The following is a 27,014-nucleotide window of genomic DNA, read 5'->3' on the forward strand; positions in this document are numbered from 1 at the left end:
GGAACATGGGATTCAATGAGGAGAGTGCGAGCAGTCTCAATGAGATGCCTATTCTTTCTTTCTGCTACACCATTTTGCTGAGGAGTGTATGGACAAGATGTTTGGTGAATAATTCCTTGGTGAGACATAAACTCCTGAAACTGGGATGATAAGTATTCTAAGGCATTATCACTACGAAAAGTACAAATAGAAACACCAAACTGATTTTGTATTTCAGCAAAGAAACTTTTGAATATACTAAGTACATCTTGAATAATCATCAATGAAACTAACAAAATAACAAAATCCTAAGGTTGAACTGGCTCTACTAGGGCCCCAAATATCAGAATGAACTAATGAAAAAATTGACTCTAAACGACCCTCAGCACTACGTGAAAATGTAGCACGAGTGTGTTTCCCAAGTTGACACGACTCACAATCTAATGTGGATAAACTAGACAAACTAGGCAACATTTTTTGTAGCTTGGATAAACTCGGATGTCCTAAATGTTTGTGGATTAGGTCTGGAGGATCTGTAATGGAGCGTGCTGTAAAGGAATTTGAAGAGGTAAGATAGTAAAGGCCTTGTGATTTATGTCCTCTGCAAATCATCTTTCACGTACTGCAGTCCTACATGAGAAAAAAATCATCAAAAAATGTTATGCCACATTGTAAGGCATGTGTCAAACGACTAACAGATGCCAGATTAAAAGGAGAACCAGGGGCATAAAGAATAGAGTCTAGAGTGACAGAAGATAGGGGTTTGGCCTTTTCAACTCCTTCTGGTTTTGTTTGGATCCGATTAGCTAAAGTAATAGGAGAAAGAGATTCTGAATAAACAATATCAAGCAAAAGTGATTTGTTACCAGAAATATGATCAAAAGCGCCTGATTCCATTATCCATGATCCAATAGTACTAGACTGTGAAACACAAGCAAAAGATTTACCCGCAACAGAAACATTAGGTTGAGCAATTGAAGCTACTTGCGTAGGTGTTTGCTTACTTGATCGATACTGAAGGAACTCATCATATTTTGTCTGAGCAATATGAATAATATTATTGGAGGGTCGATCAGGCTCAACAACTTGTGGAGATTTCTGCTTACTTGCACGATTTCGAAGGAAATCATTATATTCCTTTAGAGCAATGGGATCATAGTTGGGTGGTGAACCATGCAACGTGTAACATATGTCACGAGCGTGTCCAAGTTTATGACAATAACTACACTTGGATCAAGGTTTTCCAAAAAGTCCTCCTCGCCTATTGTCCATAGAATGATATGTTCGTTTTTCTATGGTTTGAGATGCGAGAATAGAGGAGTCAATAGTGGGTGATGAAACTTTTGTGTGACTCGGAGGCGCGGCAAGACGAAGTAGACGAGAGAATAATTCATCAATTGAAGGAACCGTAGGACTGGCTAGAATCTGGTCACACACAAAATTATGGTCAGTAGGATGTCCAGCAAGTGTAAGAACTAGAAACAATGTTTGCCTTTGCTCTTGTTGCTTTTCCACGTTTGTAGTGATAGGCATCAACGTTTCAAATTCCTCCATGACGGCCTGTACTTGTCCCAAGTAAGTAGACATATCGGGTTCTTGCTTCCTTAAGTTGGTCATCCGAGATATCACATCATAGAATCAAGATATGTCGTTAGTGTATAAAGCACGTGCCTTTTCCCAAACTAAATAACATGTCTGGAATGGGAGAAACAAGGGCATCAACTTTGAATCAATAGAGCGCCATAGGAGACTCTACATAATTGGGCATCCACTTTCTCCCATTGTGCTTTGGCTTTTGCACCTTCGTCATTAGACTCTGTCTTAGGATCTACCACGCAAGCATTGTTTGTTAAGTGATCTTGAACACCTTGACCCTTGCACCACAACTCAACTGAAGATGCCCAAGCGAAATAGTTTGAACTTCCCATTAATCGTTCTGAAGTGATTATAGGCTATGTTGCTCGGACTCTTCAAAAATGTCAACGGGTGTGTGTCAGATTCGCCAAAAGTAGAGTATTTTTGAAGAATCCGAGACGGGTGCGGCATCAAAAGTGAAGAGTCCGCGCAACTAAGATTATAGGGCTTGAACTTCCAATCCCCATATTTTTGGAGCCAAAAACATCACACCCGAAAGGCTTTTTTTTTCTTTTCTAAATTTGACTTGAAAATAGTAAGAGACTTGCTGGAAACTGCCAGAATCTGCCTACAGTGGTCTGAAAATTCTGATTTCGCTGGGAACTTGCCTGAAAATCGTCGGAATTTTCATCAAAACCCTAATTCCGGTGATCGAATCTAGAGAAAACAAGATGGATTTTGATCGGAAATACTGGACGACCCCATCAGAAGAAAACAACTCGAAAAAATGACCAGAGCAGCCTTCATGCGCCAGCGCATGACCCAAATCTCGGCAGAAAAATTCCACCTTCGAACGGTGTATGAGGGGTTGTTTTCTGGTGGATCTGGCTGGGGTTTGGTTGCCTGAGCTCCCGAGCCTCGTGATGGTGTTGGCTTTTACACAACACCTTCAGAATGAAAGATGACACAAATCAGCCCTAACCGTCCGGAATTTGACACGGTGACTTAAGTTTCTCACCAATGCTCTGATACCATGTGAGAAATATAGAAGAAAAATATTATTGAATTGTATCTACATTATTACATCAAGACCCTATTTATAGACACTACATTAGACTCCTTTTCCAACTAGGATTCCTATTCTGACACCAAAAATTTCACTGGACCTGTCTGGCTCTGTCGCAAAAACTTTACAATTGAGCTATAAAATCCACTAAGCTATCTACCTCCCCCACCAAATCCTGTTTACACCAAAAATACAGCAAGCTCAAACTATTCATCTTGATTTTTTGAGTGTTGTTAAGTTTCCCATCATGTGATCTTTCATTCCTTTCCTTCCACAATGTCCACCAATGCAGGCTGGGATGCACTTCCACCAGTCTTCTTTGGATCTTCTTTTTCTGCCCACTCCTTCCCACTGTCTCAGCAAATCTAAAGTAGTCTTGGGCATTACCCAGTTAACTCCAAGTATACATAAGAACATGTCCCACAGATTTACAGCTGTTCTGCAGTGTAAGAAAAGTGTAAGAAAAGGTGACTGTTAACTTCTGCCTCTTCCCCACACATGTAACACCTTGAGCAAATTTGTATACCTCTTCTTTGTAACACTTCATGGGTTAGACATGCTTTCCTGATTGCCAACCAAGTGAAACCTGAAACCTTGTGAGGGATCTTGATTTTCCAAATTAGTTTCCAAGGCCATTCCATTTCCATAGTCTGATTAGAATTTAAACTCAAGTAACTAGACTTCATAGTGAAAATCCCTTTCTTTTGCATCTTCCAGATTGGAGTGTCAGGACCTTCAGTGACACCTGGAAATGCATTTAGTGTCTGTAGTAATTCTGCTACTCTGACAATCTCCCAGTCATTTAAAGCCCTCCTAAAGATCAAATCCCAACCTTGAGGGCTCCACACCTGTGCCACAGTGTCCATCTGTTGTAGACTCAATATATAAAGATCTGGGAACATGATCTTCAAATTCTCTTCTCCTAACCAGAGTTCATTCTAGAAACTGGTTTTTCACCCCCATTCCCAATCCTAAGGATAGATTGGGGATAAAGATGGCCACAGTCTTCTGATTGTCTTCCAAACAGAGCATCCAAAAGTACCATTTGCTTTTTCAGTGATCCAATTGTTTTGGAGACCATATTTATGTGATATGAACCTCCTCCACAAAGCCAGATCTTCACTACAGAACCTCCATAGCCATTTCTTTAACAAGCTGACATTCTGCGTACTCAACTTTTTTATACCCAAACCACCCTAAATTTTGTTTAGTGTCACTACATCCCATTTAACAAGATTATACCCAAGCTTCTCTTTATTTCCCTGCCACAGGAAGATTCTTCTTGTTATGTTGATTTTCTTCTCTATACTTCTTGGTATTGGGAATAAGCTCATCATATAAGTAGGGAGTGCATCCATCACTGATTTGATAAGAGTTATTCTGCCTCCCAAGGATAGATACTGGCTTTTCCATCTTGACAGCTTCCTCTCACATCTTTCTAGTACTTCATTCCAGACTTCCACCTCTTTGTTCTTTGCACCAAGGGGCATCCAAGGTATTTTGTTGGGAGGGAGGCTACCTGACATCCTAAGTTCTCAGCAAGCACCTGCATATTTGCCACCTGGTTAACTGGGTATAAACAACTTTTATGCCAATTGACATGCAGTCCTGATATTCCTTCAAAGATGGTTAAGATGGCCCTCAAGTGTCTTATTTGGTTAACTTCAGCTCCACAGAAAACCAATGAGTCATCTGCATATAACAGGTGTGAGATCTCCATAACCTCTCCCCTATTTGCATTTGCACAAAAACCTTGCAGCCACCCATTCTCACTTGCTTTCTAGATCATGGAGTTGAGGCCCTCCATAGCTAAGATAAATAGGAATGGTGACATAGGATCACCTTGTCTCAAACCTCTTTGTGACTGAAAAAACCCTTCGGGATTGCCATTAATGATAAGGGAGAACTTCACAGTAGATATACAAGTCTCAATCCAGTTGATCCATTTATTTCCAAAGCCCATATCTCTCAAAATCTTCAGGAGGAAGGACCAATTTGCATGGTCATAAGCCTTCTCAATGTCCAGTTTGCATAAGACTCCAAGTAGATTTTGCTTCACCCTACAGTCCACTAATTCATTTGCTAGCATTGATGCATCCATTATCTGCCTACCTTTCAGAAAAGCCATTTGGTGCTCATCCACCAATACCCCAATGACCTTCTTCATTCTTTCTGTGAGAAGCTTGGCTATGATTTTGTATACTCAACCAATCAGACTTATTGGTCTGAAGTCTTTCAACTCTTTTGCTCCATGCTTTTTAGGAATTAAGGCTACAAAAGTGGCATTGAATGATTTCTCAAAAGTTTCCTTCTGGTGAAAGTTATGAATTGTCTGCATCAAGTCCTCCTTCAAAGTCTCCCAGCAGACTTTGAAGAAACTCATGGGGAATCCATCAGGCCAAGGTGCCTTGTCACCATCACAGTGTTTGATTATATTTAGCACTTCATCTTCCCTGAAAGGTCTTTGTAACCACTCTTGTTCCTCTTGGGATAATCTAGGACAATTCACATACTCAAAAGAAGGCCTCCATAGCTCTGTTTCAGTATAGAGTTTTTTATAGAACTCAATCATATTCAACTTAATGTCTTCTGGCTCTTTGACCTCCTCTTCGCTGATTATTGTCTATATTATTATATCTCTTATGAGCAATAGCCATCCTTTGGAAAAACCTAGTATTGTTGTCTCCTTGATTCAACCATAGAATCGTAGATTTTTGTCTCCACCTAGACTCCTTAATTTTTGCCAGTTCTTCCAATTCTACCAAGATTGTAGTCCTCACCATCAGCTCATCCTCTGTCAGAAGTCTTGAATCTTGTGCCAGATCAATGTCAGCTAATTCAGATAACAACTTGTTCTTCTTGGTGCCTAGATCCCCACCTACTTGCTTACTCCATTCTTTGAGTTTCTGTTTTAGCAACTTCAGTTTCATATTGAGCTTGTAGTCAGGGCAACCTTCAACTACAAACTCACTCCACCAACTGTCAACTAGCCCCTTGAAACCATCCACTTTGAGCCACCAATTCTCGAACTTGAAGTAGGACTTATTCTGCCACCAGTCCCCACATTGTAGCATAATAGGGCTATGATCAGATGTCACTCTAGGCATTATCGTCTGCCTTATATTTTTGAAGGTTTCTTCCCATTCCCTTGAATATACGAATCTGTCTAACCTGGCTGCACTGTGGTGGTTTGCCCCTCTGAACCATGTAAAATTCCCACCTTTTAATTGAGGGTCGTGTAATTCCCATCTCCTCAATCCAGTTGGAAAATCTTTCATCACATTTGTGATCCTACTGCATCCTCTCTTTCTGCCATGACTGCCATGACTCTAACTGTGTTAAAAGTCTCCACATGTGACCCATGGACCATCACAAATAGTTCTAACTGCAGTTATTTCCTCCTAGCAAAGTAGCTTCTCATCCCTGGTATGGGGAGCATACACTCCAGTGAGGTACCAGGTATAAGGTTTTGAGTTGATACAAATTTATAGGTGATGGAGAATTGACCAGCTTCAACTAAAGTCCCTCTCCAACTTCTGTTGTCCCACATCATAAGGACACCCCCATAGCTACCCTCAGCTTCCAGGTAACCACATTTCATCCATCGGCATGACCATAATTGCTTAGCCATTGCTTCAACTTCCTTGCTGATCTTTGTTTCTTGAAAGCAGTAGACATCCGCTTTCCATTTTTTGCATTAGACTCTTCACCATTATTCTCTTCTTTTGATCATTTAGCCCCCTTTACATTCCATGTCAATAGTTTGACTTTCATTTAAAAGTTAACTTAATTCCTCCCCCTGCTCCTGCTGCCTTCCACTTCTTCATTAAGGCTGGATTTTAAATTTTTCAGTTCATTTTTCCCAATTCTGCTCTTTGGAGTAGACACTGCCTTACCAGACCGCTTATTATCCAACATTGATTTCCTCTCATCGATCTTCATTAACAGGGCTATGGTTTCTTTTTCGAAGCCTTCGAAAGCTACCCCATAGGTATTGCTCAGCTCTAGGATATGAGAATTGACACAATTTGATGCTTCTGTCTCGATAATTTCTTGAGAACTTGACATCAAATTTGAATTAGAAGTGGGCCCAGGCCCTTTGTCCTTTACTGCCACCCCACGTGTTTTAAAGCTGGCAGCCCCATCAGTCCTTCTATTAGCCACTGGATAATTCTTCGAAAATTGTTGGATAATAGGGGGCGACTCACTTTCTTCTCCAACAACGTATCTCATCGGCAACTCTGTCCACAGTTGCATGGAGAAGGAAATTCCGGCATTGAGGATTGTCACCTCCTTCGGGATCCTCGAACCGTTGCCTTCAATCCTAATTCTTGCCCATTTAAGGTGATTTTTTAGTTGCGTCTCTTCCTCTGTTTTGACCCAACCCCCGCAAAAATCTCCGATGGATTTGAAGATTGTCTGCGACCATAGATGCAGTGGGAGGCCTACAATTCTAATCCAGGTCGAGCTTGACCCATTCTCTCTGTTTGATGCCACTATTGTTGGTGTCCACCAGTCCAAACGGACTTTTGTGTTACACCAGACCCAATCCCCTGCAATCACTTCTTCAGCCGTATCTCTTGTCGCAAACTCGAACAAGAATTTTCCACCCCCCATCTCGTAAGTATTCAAACCATGAGTTTGTCTCCAGTTCTTGTTGGTCCAACCCCTCACTTCCGACAGGGTAGGTACGGTCATATCCCTTCCTTCAAAGCTTCCAACTAAGCTTCTCTGTAGGACTTCATTATGGGTATTCGGGGCATCATTAATGCGAATGATTTCCTGATCCTTCTCCTTCATTAATGTTGCTCTAACATTAACTCCATCTCCTTTACTGTTTGACCATTTAAAGCTCCTAACCGCCTCTGCAAAAGAGACATTGCTATCCACTAGTCTCTATTTCATTCTGTTTTCCTCCACTCTATGTCTAGTGAGAAAACTCCCTATTTTATCTGCAAAGATGTCCCATCCTGAGTTAAAAGACAACTCAGGGATGATTATAACGGACCTCCTTCTACCTCTTATATTTATCAGGCTAAAGTATCTGCCGTGTTTGTTGAAATTCCTAGCACAGAAAATTTCCGAGAGGGATTCTGTTTTCTTCCACCTTCTGACGGAATTTCCTTTTTCCTTTGAAGCTTCCTGCAAGATCTGGGTGATCCATATCATAGACCTCTTGCTAAAGGAGGTTTTTGTGATGACCCTTCTGCTCCTTTCCGTTCACTAATTCTCTCGATGTCAAAAGACTTAAAACCTATCGCAAAATAAATACAGTCCTCCATAATAGAGGAAGGTTTAATAGAAAAAGGATGAAATTGAGGGTTTCCGGTGATCGGAAGGACCACCGAAAAGGGGATGATGAGGTGAATCTAAAACATATTTTGGGAACTGTGTCTGGGAGAAAAAATGACCATTAACCTCATGCTTTCCCCTACAATACTCAAAATCTTGACGACTCTCGGGGTGCTCTAAGTCGCCCAAAAAAATGTTCGTGTCCCCCCTCCCCTCTCTCTTCATTCAAGAGTTTTTTTTTTTGAGATAGTAACAAGTTGTAGTAAAATCAAAATCAAAAGGGGCCAGGAAGACCTAATTACAAGGACGCTAAATCGAAACTGCAGAAATTATTAACTAGCCAATAAAGAGACTCTAGGAATATTAGTGTCTCTGCGTCATATATGGACTTGTCTTTACACCAAAAATGCAAAGTTGAATACAATTAAGCTTTATATTCTGAATAGGGTTGCTTTTGTTTTGAAAACATCTTGAGTTCCTTTCCCCCCAGATAGTCCACCATATGCAACCTGGGATCACGCTCCAACATTTTTTTTGAGCTTTAGTTCCTCTTCTTCTGCTCCAACTAGGTAGTACATCTAGTGTATTTGTTGGCATTGCTCAACTCAAACCAATGCTAGCAAGAATATGTTTGACAGTTGAGTAGTCACCCTACAATACAAAAAGAGGTGACTATTTGTTTCAGCATCATAAGTGGCGGATAGAGCAAAGGTGTATTCTCTTTCTTTGCAGTCTGTCTCCTGTCAAACAAGCCTTTTTTACTGCCAACCAAACAAATCATGCCACCTTCTATGGTATGTTTGTCTTTCATAGCTGTCTCTAGGACCAGTTTACTTGAAGATTCTTGTTATGATTTTCAAGGGATATGCTGTCTTGACTGTGAAAACTCCTTCTGTCTCTCAATCACCATAGTCTACCTTTCTCTATTGAGCTTCCATTGAAGAAATTAAGTGTATTAAGGAAGGCACTATATCTGTCCATTTTGCAGTCACTGAAAAGTCCTCTGAAACTGTGGTCTCATCCTTGATTGTTCCATACCCTCCTTGATACTGGCCCTTTGCTGCAGATTCAGGATGTAAACATCAGGGTATAAGTTCCTAAGTAAGCCATTACCTAGCCAATTATCTCCCCAAAGAGAACTCCCATTCCCAACTTTCAATCTGATATTAATGCTGATATCATCCAATGATTTCTAATAGTCCTCCAAACACTGACCCTATAAACAGTGCTAACAACTTTGGTTTTCCTAGTATTCTTCTCCACATTTTTCTTTAATCACCCTCCTCTATAATGATTGATCTTCATTTGAGTATCTCCAGAGCCACTTAATGAGTGAACTTTGATTTTGCTTCCTAAGATTTTGAATCCCAATCCCCTTTTTGTTGTTTTCTTAGTGTTAAAGTTTTCCAGTTGACATGATGAACACCCTTTTTTTCCTTGTTGTGTTGCCACAGAAAGTTACTTTTCAACATATCCAGTCTTTTCTCAACCTGTGGAGTTATGGGAAAAATAGACATTGTGTAGGTCATACAAGCCCCCCCATCGCCATAAACTTCTCCCCCATCTCCTGTGTTTTGACAGTAGTCAAGCCACTGCACTTGATCCTTGATAGGTCATACAAGGTCCTCTTCTTCCTCTTCCTCTTAATCTCTAAATCCATTGCTATGAGCTTATGTTGAGTTGTAAGATACTCACTCAGGATGGGGGGATACTGATGGAGAAAAGTTAACAGTGAAGGCAGCCTACAAGATAGCGATGGACCTGAATGCTATCACTGACAACTGGCTTTGGAAGCTAATCTGGAAGGTCAAACTTCCACCCAAAGTTGTTTGCTTTAGCTGGACAGCGATGCATGAAGCCAGTTTACACAGGACAACCTTGCAAGGAGGAAGATTCGGATTGTGAATAGATGCCACATATGTTGTAGAGAAACAGAAACTCATAGCCATCTGTTTCTGCAGTGCCTGGCCGCAACAGACTTATGGCACATGTTCCTCACCCTTTTTGGCCTCAGATGGGTAATGCCTGATACTATCAGGGAGGTTTTTGAATGCTGGAGCCACTGGAAAGTTGACAGCACCGTCAAAGATTTGGAAGATGATACCAACTGTCATCTTATGGACTATCTGGAATGAAAGAAACAGAAGATGTCCTCTGGTCTCTCAACTAGCCAATCTATGCTCAAAGCTAAATGTATTTTGTATTTATATAGTTTTTTTTTCCCCCAATGGATTCCCCTATAAATTTTTTAGAGTTTGTTAGCTCTATGATAGTGTACTAGAGATAACATACTAGTGCTCACTCTTTTGTAACTTCTTGATGCCATGAATGGAATCAATTCCTTCATCTTAAAAAAAAGATACTGAATATATCCTTGCAGTCCTTACATAGACTTCTATCGCACTTTCTAAGGAGTAAGTAATTTATCTAAATCTTAGTCACGATACTACGAAAAGGTCACCTAGTGATCCTCCTCCTTCGGGGAACTCGAATTAGCTATCACCAATTCAAAAGCGTTAGCAAAGTCCAAAAGCGAAACTCCTCCTTCATTTCTATCCCAAATCAAAACTGCCACGGACATCAACATAACCCATTGAAGTATTCCTGATGTGGCCCTTGAAATCACCTCCTATGAATAGCTTCTCAGTGTGCGGGACCCCTCACTACCTCGTCCGAATCCTCCCAAAACTCCCTTTTATCCTCCTCACCCAAGCTTGCCTGTGGTGCATTTGCACTAATAACATTCAAGGTAAGTCCTCATAATGACCACTACAATTGAACAGAATCACAGCTTGTTTGCTTGGAGGCAGATATGGAGATCCAGGGCACCTTACAAAGTGGTATGTTTTTGTTGGACTGTCACATATGAAACAGTTCTTACACAACACTGCGAAAAGAATGAGGATGCTTATCATCTGCTTTTGCCTTGTAGCTTCACAACTCAAATCTGGAATATGTTTTTAAACACTACTTATGTTAGCTGGGTGATGCCTAGAAGGCTAGAACTATCAAACAATTTCTGCACTGTTGGACTGGTAAGGGTATTGGAAAGGAGAAAAGACGAGTCTGGGAGACCATTCCCTCCTGCATATGGTGGGTGATTTGGAAAAAAAGGAAACAAGGATCTTCTGAGATAAAACGTGGAAGTGTACATACATTGAAATAAACATCTTTTTTTTGGCTTTTTGGTATAACTAGAAGATGTTAAGTACAACAGATAGGATGTTCAGTTTCCTAAAGTGATGTAAAGGAATTGATTTGCGTGTATTTTTTCATACACTTTGTGCCTCTGTTTAAAAAATCTTACCCTTCTCAAAAAATATGAAATAATGCTAATAACACTTTTTTGAGTAGCTTTCCACGAGTAGCAGTTCATAAATCCTCTTTAATTCTATGAATTATGTGAACAATCAGTTGTCGATAGAACTGTTAAAATTTGCCTATGGATGGTTGGTGAAGCAAAATTATGTAATCAGTTTCTTTCTAACAAGCTCGTTGCTATGTCGGTTTTATATCTGCCAAAAGAACAGTTTTACTACAAGTTAAGTTCTCTGAATATACCACAGTTTTACTACAAGTTAAGTTCTCTGAATATACCACAGTTTTACTACAAGTTAAGTTCTCTGAATATACCACAGTTTTACTACAAGTTAAGTTCTCTGAATATACCACAGTTTTACTACAAGTTAAGTTCTCTGAATATACCACAGTTTTACTACAAGTTAAGTTCTCTGAATATACCACAGTTTTACTACAAGTTAAGTTCTCTGAATATACCACAGTTTTACTACAAGTTAAGTTCTCTGAATATACCACAGTTTTACTACAAGTTAAGTTCTCTGAATATACCACAGTTTTACTACAAGTTAAGTTCTCTGAATATACCACAGTTTTACTACAAGTTAAGTTCTCTGAATATACCACAGTTTTACTACAAGTTAAGTTCTCTGAATATACCACAGTTTTACTACAAGTTAAGTTCTCTGAATATACCACAGTTTTACTACAAGTTAAGTTCTCTGAATATACCACAGTTTGTCAAAGGAGGGGAAAAATCATTAGCATGCCACTAACATAATGCTAATCAAAACAATGGTGGAATCTAGTTCCATCTTGCATATGGTGGTCAATTTGGAAGGAAAGAAACAATATGTGCTTTAAGAATATTACTAACCCAATGCAGAAAGTTAAAGAAAACTGCATTAATACTCTATATTTTGGTGCAAAGAAGAGGGTATATATGAAGTAGATCAGTTAGTAGATTTCCTAGGCTCTTTGTAATCATGACTACTTTGCCTTTGAATTTTTATTTTTTTTGTTTGGTTGCCAGCATACCCTCATTGCTGATGAATACAACTTTACCATTCTCAAAAAAAAAAACATAATGCTAATCAAAACATCTCCTAGTTTCATTTTGTTGATGAGATTTTTCGCACTGATAAATGCTGTCTTTGGTTTAGCTGGAACTTTACTTTGGTGGCGAAGATGTCATGGATATGGTTGGCTTTAATAGTCCGAGGAATGAGATGGAAGCCTTGAATTCAATTCTTACAGCCATTGCTAAGTTGGATGGAGAACATTGTTCAACCACCATATTGGAAGAATTACGAATTGCAGCTGTCGACTTGATTTCTGAGTTGGGAAAGAAATGTAAAGAGGAGAGCAAAGTTGTTACTCGGTCTAGCTGTGAGCCAGAGAAATGTTTACAACAGTGGGGCGAAGACCAAGGTGTGAAGTCACAATTGGAGATATCTTGTAAGTTCTCATCTTACCATTAATCCAAAAGTCAAAATAACGTAGTTATTTTTGGCATGCATGATCGAAAATGCTATTGGGAAAAAGGGGAAACTTATATTTTTTCTGGGCTAAGCTTTGGAGCCTAATCTAGGACTATAGAATTGCATTTCAGTTTACCATTGTGTATATAACTTCCCTGGTTACATGGGAGTTTTGTATGATTGTCATTTAGTTGGTGTTACTAAATCACTTCTGTGAATTTCAATTCTTTTTCGTTTGAGTTGTACTTGTCTTTAGTGTCAGAAAACTACTTCAATTAAAATGGAATAACGTTGACTACTGTCTTATTTTCACTTATTTGAAAGTTTTTCAAGGCAACCTCCCTCTTCTTGTTGCCTTTCTTGCACCTACCTTGCAGACCCTCTTGCCCATACTCTCCTCGTCTTAACCTCTTGCCATCTACTTTCTACTTTCAAAACTTGTTGCAAGAACATTTTATGCCTATTAAACTTGCTCTTTTGTTTTTTTTATTATATAAAATCATGTCTTTCATTACATGTTTAGTGAAACAAATTAGCACATGTTTTCAAATAAATGCTTTGTGGTTGAGGTATGGGAGTAACAACTTGGAACACTTGATGTGGGCTCATCTGTGTCAATCTTGGTGGGCAGGATTACCATAGCAACCTGTGGTTGTGGGTTGGGAAGGCTGCAGGGTTTATAAGTCGAGGTGCAATAAAGCTGGCGTGGAGACCACCAACATTTTAATAAGGAAAAAACAAATTCTCCATTTTTCCTTCACTTCTTCACCTGCTCTTCCTACCATCGTCGCTATAATGTTCTCTGTGGATTGTTTGTTGTTCTGTTTGGTTGAGCTATGGCGAGATGGTGAAGGAATATGGTAGAGGATTGAGAGGTGGGATCGGGTCAATTACGGGCGTGGCGTAACCGGCCGATCGTTTAACCTGTTGATCAACTCTACGCTGAGCTTCTAGTGAAAAACTAAAGCACTACCTTACACAATGAAATCCCGTAGTTTTGCAATAACTTGGCTTTTTTCTTCTCAAATAATAAGTAATTTATGCTCGGCCTTTATAGACCTAAGTTGAATTAGATAGGTTTTACACTTTTATTAAAGAAAGAGGAAACATCGGCTGTTCTGGCTTCAGTTATTTGTGGTCTTGCAGTGGTTTAAGGTGAGTGTAACTTTGGACGAGTGTCATTCTTTTTGTACTCTCCGTGTAAAGAAATGGTGAATTCAACTGTGAAATCTGTTGTTTGCTGCTTGTTTAGGATCGAATGCCTGCTGTATGTTTGTTAAAAAGAGTGGGCCAGTGAAGAATTTTTAGTGAAGGTGTCAAAAGATGGATAATACTGGCGAGCTTTTTCCCCTGGTAACTTTGTGAATTTGTTTTAAATGTGTATGGACTATTATATTGAAGGTGATTTTTTGCTTGAATGGCGTTGGGTGGAAATGATGGCTGTGCTTGGTGGCGAGTATGGATGGTTTACATGGTGAATTAGACGTGGTATTTTTTGTTTCAGAGGATGGTTTGTTGCTGTTGCTGAAAAATGGGTGGAAAGGTGGTACAGGTCCTAGGTCCTGTGTGTGTCAATTTATCTTGAAGAGTACGGTTTTGTGGAATTTTGCAAGAAAAAAGGATTGGAACGAATGAAACTTCAAGGCGGAGTGAGGCAAACATGTTCTTCCAGCATGGTCCAAGGTGAAACGCTGGGGTACTAGCTACGGCTAAGTTGCTCGGACTCTTCACTTTTGGTGCCGCACCCATGTCGACACGACATGGGTGTGGGTGTGGGATCCATGTCCGATTTGGTCAACGGATTTTGGGTTCTTTGACCAAAATCGATGGGGAAAGTCTGGACAATTTTAATGGTTTCTATAACCAATACAAAAGCTAAGGTGAAATTGAAGGAAATGGAATATCTTTTATATAGAAATTTCTGTCACTCTTCTTCTTTTAATCTCCTTCTAGGATTCTCCTCAAGTTTTCCACATAATATCTCATTATCTAGGTTTTATAACTCTATTTTTTAGATATTTTAATTATTTTTAGGCGAATACCCCTACCCGTATCCATACATGGATCCATATCCCAGTATCTTAAAAATTAGATCATGAAGGATCCGACCTCTAGATCCGCCCCCGTAACGGACACCCGCACCCGAGTCCGAGCAACTTAGAATGGAATTTCAAGTTAAGGTGTGTAAAGGGAAGCCAACCTGTTAAGGTGTGTGAGTGCCAATGGGAAAAAATGCACGTCAAGGGGGGAAGTATGTATTAAGTCTGTGCTTCTATAATGCTTTATGATGCGGTCTTACCTTTGGTGTTTATCTTTAGGGAATTTTTATGGTGAGATTCCTGGAATAATACTCATCATCTTCCTCTCGAAGTTGCAGTTTCTTTTCCAATGCCAATGACATAGTGAATTTCTTTTCTTATTCTCTTTTGTTGATTGCCCAAGTTCTCACCATCCTTCAGCTATAGCACAACAACTTTACCATCACACTTTTCCCATTGTTTCAGCCGTATGCAGCCTTATAAACTGGTACCGTTTCAGCAATTTAGCATCCTAGTCTTACTAGATAGTTGGACAATTAGCTCCAGTGCAGGAGAAAATTTTCACTGGTTAATCTGACACTTTCTATGTTCATTTCCGGACATTATTTCACTTACAAACTGTATTAGTAAGCTCCTTCAATGGCTAACTTACTGATTGAATAAGGTAGAAATACTATTTTCATTTCCTTGCACATTTGTGTATCTTGTGATGCAGACTTTGAAGGAGCTGGAAGGGGAGCCGTTGCAAGACAAGATATGAGAATTGGAGACATTGCCTTGGAGATCCCTTTATCCATTGTTATTTCAGATGATCTTGTACATGAATATGACATGGTATACTTTGTCAATGTTATGGGCATTTGTTGATTGAATCAGTTATGCTTTTTCTCCTTTTCTTTCTAAAACAATTCAACAATTAGATTTCACTGTTTCGGCTTTTGCATGCTTGACACTTATCAATTTTAAACTATAGCTGATTGAAGCGCCTTTAAATGAAGTCGTCATAATTTTGTAAAGTACAATGTCTAATTTTCAGGAATAGAGCATAACCTAAAATGAGATTGGATGGGAGAATTGACTTGCAAGTCCATTTGGAGTCAACACTTTAATTCTAGTAGTCTTGTAGGAACCTTGTCTCCACACACTGACTCTCAACTTGATACTTTGAAGGCACTTCTCCATTTGCTTTGAGTTCAAAATTTTGCCCTGTGGTACCAGTTAAGATGCTTTCTTCTGTGCAATAATGATTTATCTTTGAAGAAGATTTTGGGTAGTATTGGGAAATTTATACAGCACTAGAGACGAGAAGGGAGAAACTGAGAATAGTAGTGAGGAAATAAGAGAACCATCAGAGAAAGATAAGAGTACAAGAGATCAATGATAAAGTACTAAGTGTGTCAAAACAAAGAAGAGTGGGATATATCTATAGAGTAGAAAACCATGTACGCTTTGGAGACTGTTAGAACTTTGTCTTTAATGAAAAGATAAGGATAAAATTAAAGATTCTCTCACAACATGTATGGGCAGGAATACATCAGGAGCATGTGCTTGTGTGTGGGAGGGGGAGGGGGGGGGGACCAGCTACCCACTGAATTAGTCGAGATCTGTGTGAGGTGGTGAACACATCACCACTTCTAAAAACGGGCTAAATTAAAAATTATGATAAATCAAACTAAGATGGTGATTTTAATAATAATGAGGATAAAAATATAATGTACAATGATTTGAACATAATACAAAATCTAAAAGGTAAAGATGAAAAAATAAAATATTCTTAAATCTGACGAGATTTCAAAATTTTACCTTCTTCATTTCCTACTATATATTCTCCCAAATCACTTAAAGCTGCATCATTGTCTTCTGGTGGAAGAGAACTCGACTACTATGGGTACCTAAACAAGCCACTAGTTGAGAAACTATGATTGCATTGATCAACATACTAGAATCTGAGGAGGTGTAGGCTTTAAGATACGTGCAGAGCTACTAGAGAATGATACTCAAAACTAATGGCCATATAATTTGGTGAATCCATCAAATATGTATTTTATCCCAAGCTCATTGAGATGGATGGAATAAGGATCAACAGTAGGGGCAGTAGCTTTTATAAAGGAATTTCTTGGTCGACATCTGTTCAAGATAAGTTCAAATCATGATATCAGATTTTCATACCACTCAGCAATCAACTCGAATCCAACTAGCTTTACTTTAGCAAAAAAGGATATTGAGCTCGTCATACCAATCAAAGTGATCTTCTAAGATATCTATCCAATCAAGTAACAGAACAATATATCAAGTTTCCCCCTCAAAGCTAGGCACTTTCAAGGAACAGAACTATGTGGTCAAGTTTCCCCCTCAAAACTAGGCACTTCCGCCTTGGCTTTTTTGTAGAAAGTCATTCTGGATATTATAGGCAGGAGAAGAAGAGAGTAAGGATTTTAGGAATATTTGGCTCAGTTACTCTTCATGCTCTTTGGAATTGTACAGTGTTTTCAAATGGTATTAATAAGACGATCTATATTTACATCCAGGAATATTGTTAAATATTTCAAAATAAAGATATATTTGTTGCAAGTACAGGATTTTACATGCTTTAACATCTTAATTACAGGGATATACAAAGATTCTTAACATGTACAAATATTACCAAAAAAAGTCCATTGCTAGAATGTTGTAGATATTCTAGGATATCCCTAGAATATCTTAATGATTCGAACAATACTAAAGCTCAAATTCTAATTAATTACAGACTAATGCACTTTTTATGACTCCTCAGAAATAGGAATACACATAACCCTCTATAAATAAGGGCAATCCTCTAAAGTTAAAGAACCCTCTTCTACAACATTTAAGAAGAGGACACAATATAGAGGCTTAATCTCTCAATTATCCTTTCAATTGTATTGCAATTTGAAATTTGGAGAGAGTATAAAGGTCATATGAGACACTGCTACAAGTGGGAACCTAACCCACCTATTATTCCACTTGGTATCAGGTTTATATTAGTTTATAGGGTGGTCCACAAAATTTTTCCTTCTTTCCCTAAAAAAAAGGACCCTTTTGCTATGCTGTTGATAAAAAAACCCAAAGGAACCACTAAACACAAAGAGAGAAAAATATACCACTATATTAGTGTATACATTATCTCCTTTGGTATATTTTAGATATTGTCTTAGGGTTTGACACACTGGTCAAGAAAAACATTCAATAGCATTAATTATAGGTGTTGCCCATATTACACATTTATCTCTCTTAACAATGAGTAATAACTGTTGATAGATGTTTTACAAAATTGTATAAACCATTGATAGGAGCAAGGGTAGATTTGAAAATAAATAAATTAATGCCTTCTTGGTTTCCTAAGACTTAATTTGGACCAGATATTATGTGCACCAACTGAGGGCGAATTTTAGTATCTTGTAAATGGCTGTGTAGATAGATACACCCTTCAATAATATTTTTCTTGTTTATTTCTCATATGATATCAAAGCCATCACAAAATATCATCACCTTGCATTTTCTTTGGTGACTAAAGATTATTCCGGCACTGTCAGACGACCCGATTCTGGTTTCAATAGGTGTTGTGCAAAATCGAATTACACTATCAGGGCCAGCATCTCACCGCGACCAAATCCAAAGTACGTCATCCGGTATAAACCTTCCACGCTTCCCCACATGCCGGGGTGATTGTAAAAAGGTTCCATAGATCTAGTCTGGCGGGATTTTTTTTTCCCTCGTGGTCACCTACTGTTTCCGACCATAATCCACAAATTTGTTTATGGAAATAGTCGTCCGAACAGTGTTTTTTTCGCCGGAACAAAGACTTTGAGCTTCCTTTTATTTTTTTGGTTGATATTGTTCCAATTTGTTCCTCTTCAATTGAGGCTGCCTAGCTCTTTTGAGCACATGCTACGGGTTTGCAATAGATTCCGATTGCTAGACTTGGGTTTGGCACAATCAAATCTATTTTTGTGGTAAACTTTGTGTTTTCCAGCAATGTTTCAAATCTCTCTTTGCATTATTTGCTGAGAACTCCCTTCAATCCAACCATGTCTCTCGGAGTTGATGCATTGAATTCCAAAAAAACACGGGAGTTGGAATCAAGTCCTATGGTTACTTCAAAACCCTTGGGAGACCAGAAAATCGAGCACCATGGTCGATGAAGAATAAACAAGGAGGAGATCATTTTAGAAGGTCTCGACCTAAGTGTAGTTGTTGTAATAGGTTTTAGACACACTTGTGAAGTATGTTATTTTCTTCATGGTCCACCACTCAAGAATGCTAATGTTGCTAAAACTAAACTACATGTAACCAACGAGTTTATTCATCTAAAGAAGAATATAATGAGTTCCTTCAATATGGAGCAAGTAAGAATGCATCTCCACAAGTAGCCTCCATCTCACAGTCTAACACCCTTGGTTTGTGGGTTGTGGACTGGGACGCTTCTGATCATTGTTTTTGGTGATAAATCACTTTTGTCAAATATTGATTATTCAGTCTCTTTCCGCTGTTACTTTAGAGTTTAGCCAATGAGGTCTAAGCAAAATGTCCCTAGTTGTCTTTTAATCTTGCATCAGGCCAGTCATTTGACTCGTGCCCTAAATTGTACCATAATATTTTTTGATGATTCTTTTGTTAAACAGGACTGCATTTTGGGACAGATGATTGGCATAGAATATGAATCAACTACCTTACCACTCCCGATTCCTCCAAAGCTTGTCTTGCTATAGATCCTCCCAATTTAATTCAGAAATGAGTAGGACATTCAAGTTTGTTCAAGCTTACAGAAGATGGAACCTAGTTTGTCTAATCTGTCCATGTAGATTGTGAGTCGTGTACAACTTGGGAAACAGACTGGCACTAACTTTCCACATAGTTCTGAGAGTCGTGGAGAGTTAATTTTTTTCTTAGTCCACTATGATATTTGGGGTCCTAGTAGAGTCAGGTCAACCTTAGAATATTTTTATTATGTTAGTTTCATTGATGATTATTCAAGATGTACTTGGAATTTATTAATAAAAGATTGTTCTGAGCTGTTTCTTTATTTAAGAGTACTTGTGCTATACAAAATCAATTTGGTGTCTCTATGCTTGCCTTTCATAGTGATAATGCCTTTCACCAAGGAATTATTCATCAAACATCTTGCCCGTAATCCCCTCAATAAATGGGATACTAGAGAGGAAGAACAGGTAACTCATTGAGACTTCACACTCTTCTAATTCAATCTTATTTTCTGCTGCGTTTTGGGGCGACGCAGTTCTCACATCTTGCTATTATTAATTGGATCCCCTCATCTTCAACTCCGCCGGATAACTGAACTGTCCCTCTTAGACTAGGGTTTTGGTGGATGGATTGTAACAAAAAATGGATGGACTAGCTCGGATGAAGAGGCGAGCGCTACAGAATAAGGAACCTCACCGGAAAGTCTTTAGAATTACTTGCATACGCAGGCCCGTGGACAAATCTAACCAAAAAAGTTGGGGTTTTTCCTGCCGCATGACAACTTCGATAGGGTTGCCCATTTATGGGTTTTCTCACCAAGATGTGCCGAGTCCAACTCATATGTTGGTTGATGCTCAACACCCACAACATCCACAAAATTGAAGTAGGACGAGACAATTGCTGGAAAGAAAGAATATTTGCATAATGACTATTTATATTCTTCTTGATATCACTGTAAATGCACAATAACTAGTAACTCACGAAAGCTCAGTTACCATGTGAGAGATGAAACAAGGAAGAATATATTGAGAGACAACGCTTCTTGATTATTCCCTCAAGCGATTGAGGTTTAAATAGCAAAGTGTACATGTCCTAAGAAAGTAAAATATAATCAATCACATAATTACAGGATACTACAATATTTACAAGATTCTTAGTAAGTGCCAAGACTGATGTAACATTAGAAGGGAGAGGGAAAAGGGAGAAGAATAGAAAGAGAACAGCAAAAATAAGAGGAAGAAGTAGAACAACTAATAAAAAAATATTCATCAAATGTGTCAAAGAAAAGTACGAAGGGTCCTGTTTATAGAGTAGGGAACCCTGAGCATATTAGACTTATGAAATAACTTTATGTCCATCTTTAATTGGGAGAAATGATATATATGAAATCCAATCTGAAAAATCCAAACCTAATTTTTAATATCTACAATAGTTCAACTTATTTTATGAAACCTCTCAACTGCAAATTCTCATGCTTTATCGGCATGAAAAGCTGAGAAGAGTGTATAGGTATTTACACCCTACCACTGACAGAGTAGCTAACAAACTTTTCATTATGTGACAGTATTCCATTTTGGAAAAGGTCGAGGGCATGTCAGCAGAAACAATGGTACTGTTGTGGAGCATGAAGGAGAAGCACAACCCTGATTCCAAATTTAAATTGTACTTTGATACGCTGCCAGAGGTATTTAATACAGGTTTGTCTCTTGCAACAATGTTTTCACTCGAATTAAATAAAGTATTGTCGGTTTGTAATTCCATCTAATATGGAGTTGGGCCTTCCTCTATACTTGTCCCTATCTTGTGAGCACTAAGTAGTTATCGACCTTAGCCTGTTGATCCATAAGTGGACAATTTACATGTGTGCATATGTTTATGTTTTATGTATGTGGGTGTCTCAGGTGCGCAGTTGGTTTGAGAATGGCATGCGACCTTCTGATTGTATAAATTACCAACCTTCTTTTGTTATATAAAGTAAACTTGTTGCTCCTTCCCCCGTATATTTTTACCCACCCGATAGAAAGAAAGAAAATTGTTCACGAGTTTGACATACAACAATATGGTCTGTATATTGTTAAAAGAATGCATGTGGACACTCTTCTTTATAATGTACATGGCATAACATATCCTTAGGGATTGATAAACTCTCTTTTTTGGTTATTTCGTTAATTAGCATAACATGAATGTATATGTACCTATCACATTGTTGAATAGATGACAAGGAAATTACTCTGCATTTTTGTTAAGTTATATGGTATTAGAGCCTCTAGGGCTCAAAGTTTTGCTCAATAATTTCAAAATCTGCTTTTTTAGAAAAAAGTGTGGTTATTTAGGTCACCCTATGGATCTGAATGTTTAACTCCTTCCAGGACAGGGGGAGCCACTTAGTAATCCTGAAAGGTGTAAACGGCTCGTTGGAAAGTTGAATTATCTCAGACCTGACATCTCTTTTCCTGTGAGTGTTGTAAGTCAATTTATGACTTCCCCTTGTGATAGTCATTGGGATGCAGTTGTTCGTATCCTACGATATATAAAGTCAGCTCCCGGTAAAGGACTACTCTATCAGGATCAAGGCCATGAGCATATCATTGGATATACAGACGTTGATTGGGCAGGATCACCCTCTGATAGACGTTCGACATCCGGATATTGTGTTTTAGTAGGAGGTAATTTGATGTCGTGGAAGAGTAAAAACAGAGTGTGGTTGCTCGATCTAGTGCAGAATCAGAATGTCGAGTAATGGCGGCAGCAACTTGTGAACTAGTTTGGATCAAACAGTTGCTGGGAAAACTAAAATTTGGTGAAATTGATCAGATGGAACTTGTACAAGCGGCTCTTCATATCGCATCAAATCCAGTGTTTCATGAAAGGACTAAGCACATTGAGATTGATTGTCACTCTGTCAGTGAAAAGATACTCTCAGGAGATATTGTTATGAAATTTGTGAAGTCAAATGATCAGCTTGCAGATATCTTCACCAAATCCCTCACAGGTCCTCGTATTAATTACATTTGTAACAAGCTAGGTACATATGATTTGTATGCACTAGCTTGAGGGGGAGTGTTAGAATAGAATAAGTATATACATTCCTACTTAGAATAGGAGTAGGAATAGGAATAAGAATAGGAAAAGGATTCCAATGTAGTGTCTATAAATAGAGTCTCAATGTAACAATTTAGATACACAATTCAATAATATTTTTCCCATATATTTCTCACAGGTATGATGGTCAAGTTGCCCTTCTATCGCCTCAATCCGATTTATCATTAAAGAGCTAAATGTATTGAGGTTAAATGTGATTATATTCATGAGAAGATTTAGAAAAACTTGATATTCATTGCTGCATGAAGACGAGAGCAACTAGCTGATTTATTCACAAATGCTTTGAATGGAGGTTAAGTTGGTTATCTTTGGAACAATTAGGCATGATCAATGTCTATGCTCCAACTTGAGGGGGGGTATTATAGAATGCATGTGGACACTCTTTTGTATAATGTACATAGCATAGCTCATCTTTAGGGATGGATAGAATTTCTCTTTTGATTATTTCCTTAATAGCATAGCAGTAATGTTTATGTACCTACCACATTGTGGAATACATGACAAGGAAATTACTCCACATTCTTGTGTACTTACATAGATCATTGTACTTATTTGAAGCCATATTCAGTTTATTGTACTTGCTCCTCTATTACTATTTCTTCAGGTTTCTATCATGGTTCAGCTTTATGCCTTGTATGACATCCTTTTGGTTGTTTTATACTATACAGGTTTGAGTTTTGGAATGGAGGCTATAATGGCTTTAGATGGAACCTTGCTGCTAGAAGAGATTGTCCAAGCAAAAGAGGTTCCAGTCTTTGATCCAATTTGATTTAGGCTAGTATGTTCATAGAACAGGGAAATTCTCCAAAACTGCATAAACTTGTTCGGTAGAAAAAAAAGAGGCATGTTTTCTTGTTGCTAATATGACTGATAACATGTTAACAAGGTTGTTCAACCAAGCCAGTCTCAATACAAAGGTCTTTTTTCATTCAAGATGGAGTCATATTTTGATGGTTAATGATTATTAATTGGTACATGTCTACAAGCAGTATGGTGGCAAAAAGAATAATTACATTTGAGATTCTTCATTTTGTTTCAGAACTGTTATTCCTTCGTATATCACTCGATCAACTAAATTTTATATCATATTCCTTCAGTTGGTAATGGTGTAGTAAGTTGTTCATTTGTCTATATTTGGTTTGCCATCAGTGTTTCCTTTTAATTTCCCGTACTTCTTTCAAATGTCATTAGAATATGTGACAGGCTGGGCCGCTGGGGCAATGCAAGTTGGCTTGTTTACACTTTTTAATGCTTTATTTCTGAACTCGTCTCTCATTTACTATTTGTCCCATTTCCCAGCATGACTTGAATAATATTCCTGCAGCACTTGCGTGCACAATATGATGAATTATTTCCATCCCTATGCAATGATCACCCAGATGTATTTCCTCCGGAGCAGTACAGATGGGAGCAGTTCTTATGGGCTTGTGAACTTTGGTACTCCAATAGCATGAAAATTATGTTTACTGATGGAAAACTGAGAACGTGCTTAATTCCAATTGCAGGTTTTCTTAATCATTCTGTAAGTTTATTCTTCCCTATAGTATATTTTCTTTCCCTTCATCTGCTTTATATTGTTGGTAACAGGGAACTGTAATATTGTGAAATTATTTGATGTGCCTGGAGCTGGAGTTTTACTTGCTGACTTGAGCTCTTGTAACATGCCATCTGTGTCTCCAAAGTTTAAATATCATAAATTGGAATATTTGTTGTGTTCTGAGTATTTTAGGTGGAGTATAGTACAGAAATTTTATATATCAGGTTCTTCACATACAAATTTTGACATCTTTCTGGTTATGCTCACTTCTCTTTTCTTCAGACTTGTCCACACATAATGCACTATGGGAAAGTTGATTCCACGACAAATTCTATAAAATTTCCTTTGTCAAGGTTGTGTAATGCAGGACAACAATGTTTTCTTGGCTACGGGAGCTTCTCTAGTTCTCATCTACTGACCTTCTATGGTTTTCTACCACAACAAGATAACTACTATGATGTGATTCCGCTAGGTAATTTCCTCTATGTCAAGATCTCTTTACACCTAAATACCATTCATGGGCACTCCTGTAATTATTATTTGAACAAGGGCATGTTTTCCTGGCAGATATTGATGTTGCAAGTAATGAAGATTGTGCAGACACAGACCCTACACCTGATTGGACCTCCCATATGGTCCGTGGAACCTGGTTCTCAAAGAATCACGGCATCTTCCATTATGGGTTACCACCGCCTCTACTGGATCGTATGCGTAGATCTCGGAATCCTTCCTTGCAGTCAATGACTCTTGTAATACCACATTAATTCTCTGTCACGGCTTTTCTTTACCCCATAACCCTTATACATATTGCATACTTTCTTAATTTTATCAACTTTTTTTCCACTTACCTAATTAGCTAATATGATTTACTTCACCTGAAATACATATATCAATCTTTACAGACACCAGAGAACTTGGAAATTGAACTCGAAATACTTAGGGACCTTTGTTCTATGTTCGAAGAAATGCGGGATGGGCTAGGAGATCCTGAATTGGATAACAGGTAACAGACAACACATCACTTTAGAGAGATGAATTGCATTGGCCTAACCAAAATGTACTTTAACATGTCAGGGAGACCACAAGTTGGGATGTAAAGCTTGCAGTGGATTTCAAAGATTTACAGAGGAGGATTTTCTCCTCCATTGTTGCTTCATGTCAGGCAGGATGTGAGTTGGTAAAATGTGAAATGCAAAGATACACATTGTAGTGTAGCGCTACCGGAAGGGAACAACAGTGCTGAAGCTCTTCTATTTTTTAGGATTGTTAAATTATTACTGCAAGTAATTTTATTAAGATAAACCTAGTCAACTAGTTAGCACTTTTAATTAGGAGTTGAATTCTATTTGAATTTTGAATAAGTTGTATTTTATAGACTTTCGGAGTGGTATTTTCAATATATCTTTTTGCTTATTTTTAGGTTTAGAAGTTAATACTTTTAGGTATTTTCAAATGGCACCATGTATTTTTCATGGTGAAAATTATCAATTACGAGTTGTAAGGATGGAAACATACTTAGAGGCTCTTGATCTTTGGAAAGATTTGAAAGAGGATTATGAAATTAATCCGCTGCCAAATAATTTCACCATAGCTCAAATTAAGAGTCACAAGGAAAAGAAAATTACGAAGTCTAAGGTGAAGGAAATTTTGTTTGCTGTTGTTTCAATAACTATTTTCATAAGAATTATGTCTCTCACATCACCAAAAGAAATTTGGGATTATCTAAAGAAAGAATATGTTGGAGATGAAAGAACTTGGGAAACACAAGTATTGAATTTAATAAGGGAGTTCAAGTTGCAGAGAATGAAAGACTCTGAGAAAGTCAAAGAATATTCAAACAAATTGCTTTGAATAGTTCCCTCCAGCAAATAAGGTGGAGTGGGCAAGGCAGAGAAAACAAGAAAAAACAAGCTCAAACTTCAGCATTTCCATTACCTGTTCCAGTAAAGGAAGCATTTTCTGTGAATAAGAACTAGAACAGGGATTTGATCGGGAGCTAGGAGAGATTAGAAAGGTTTAAATAAGAGGGCCTAGCGTCTTTTGCTCTCTCTTATAACAAGTTAAGGTTACTAGGCATTGAATTTAAAGATTCAAGATTGTTGAAAAATATTCTTGTTACAATACCAAAGATATGAAGTATGTATAACTTGATGGAATTGTTAAATTCTTTTCAGGCACAAAAACAAAGAAGACTTACGAGGTAAGTTGGTATGGTTGAAGGAGCCTTAGCAGCCAACCATAAAGCTCAAAATAGGGGTAAAAATTTCAAATATTACCCACCTCGTGAGTGTTGTGGAAAAATGGGTCATCCACCATACAAATGTTGGAAAAGGCCAAACATGTAGTGTAGCAAGTGCAATCAACTTGGTCATGAAACAATGATTTGAAAAAATAAATTTGAGAACCATGAAGTAGATGTACGTGTGGTTAATAAAGAAGAAGACCATCTTTTTGTTGCAACATGTAACTCAAGTAAGGTTTTGACAAATTTTTGGCTGATTGATAGTGATTGGACTAACCACATGACTTATGACAAGAGTTTGTTTAAAGAAATAAAGCTTATTAAAATATCCAAAGTTAGGATTGTAAATGGTGATCAAATTTTTGTTGAAGGAAAAGAAACTATTGTCATCAAAACAAGTTCAAGTAATAAGGCCATTTCAGATGTTCTTTATGTACCTGATATTGATCAAAACTTGTTGAGTATTTGTTAGTTGGTAGAAAAGGGATACAAACTATCTTTTTGAGGACAAGCATTGCTTCACTATAGTTGGTGTTGGAAAAGAAGTTTAAAATTTTAATGTCACACCCCGAGCTTACACCCTGGACGTGGCCAACACTCAAGAATCATTACTGGTCCCTAATCGAACCGTTGGCCTGACTCAGTACTCACCGGAAGACTTACTCAATAGTGTATGAACTCAAAA

At 38.1% G+C, this 27,014-nt stretch overlaps 1 protein-coding gene across 2 annotated transcripts in view; it reads left to right on the forward strand.

Moving 5' to 3' along the window:
- The window catches only part of LOC102606019 (N-lysine methyltransferase setd6), a 37,175-nt gene extending 11,669 nt beyond the window's left edge, over positions 1-25,506 (forward strand). The window contains exons 4-12 of one of the 2 annotated variants that reach the window (XM_006340474.2): positions 12,373-12,667; positions 15,445-15,563; positions 21,013-21,145; positions 23,219-23,295; positions 23,875-24,072; positions 24,370-24,559; positions 24,655-24,836; positions 24,990-25,090; positions 25,162-25,506. In XM_006340474.2, the coding sequence (XP_006340536.1) occupies positions 12,373-12,667; positions 15,445-15,563; positions 21,013-21,145; positions 23,219-23,295; positions 23,875-24,072; positions 24,370-24,559; positions 24,655-24,836; positions 24,990-25,090; positions 25,162-25,297 (1,431 nt within the window). In that variant the 3' untranslated portion in view covers positions 25,298-25,506. The remainder of the gene's footprint in view (positions 1-12,372; positions 12,668-15,444; positions 15,564-21,012; positions 21,146-23,218; positions 23,296-23,874; positions 24,073-24,369; positions 24,560-24,654; positions 24,837-24,989; positions 25,091-25,161) is intronic. The other variant, XM_006340475.2, reaches the window with a different exon arrangement.
- Positions 25,507-27,014: the final 1,508 nt, after the last annotated feature.

This window comes from Solanum tuberosum, unplaced genomic scaffold (assembly GCF_000226075.1).
Source record: "Solanum tuberosum cultivar DM 1-3 516 R44 unplaced genomic scaffold, SolTub_3.0 scf00019, whole genome shotgun sequence".
NCBI lineage: Eukaryota > Viridiplantae > Streptophyta > Magnoliopsida > Solanales > Solanaceae > Solanum > Solanum tuberosum.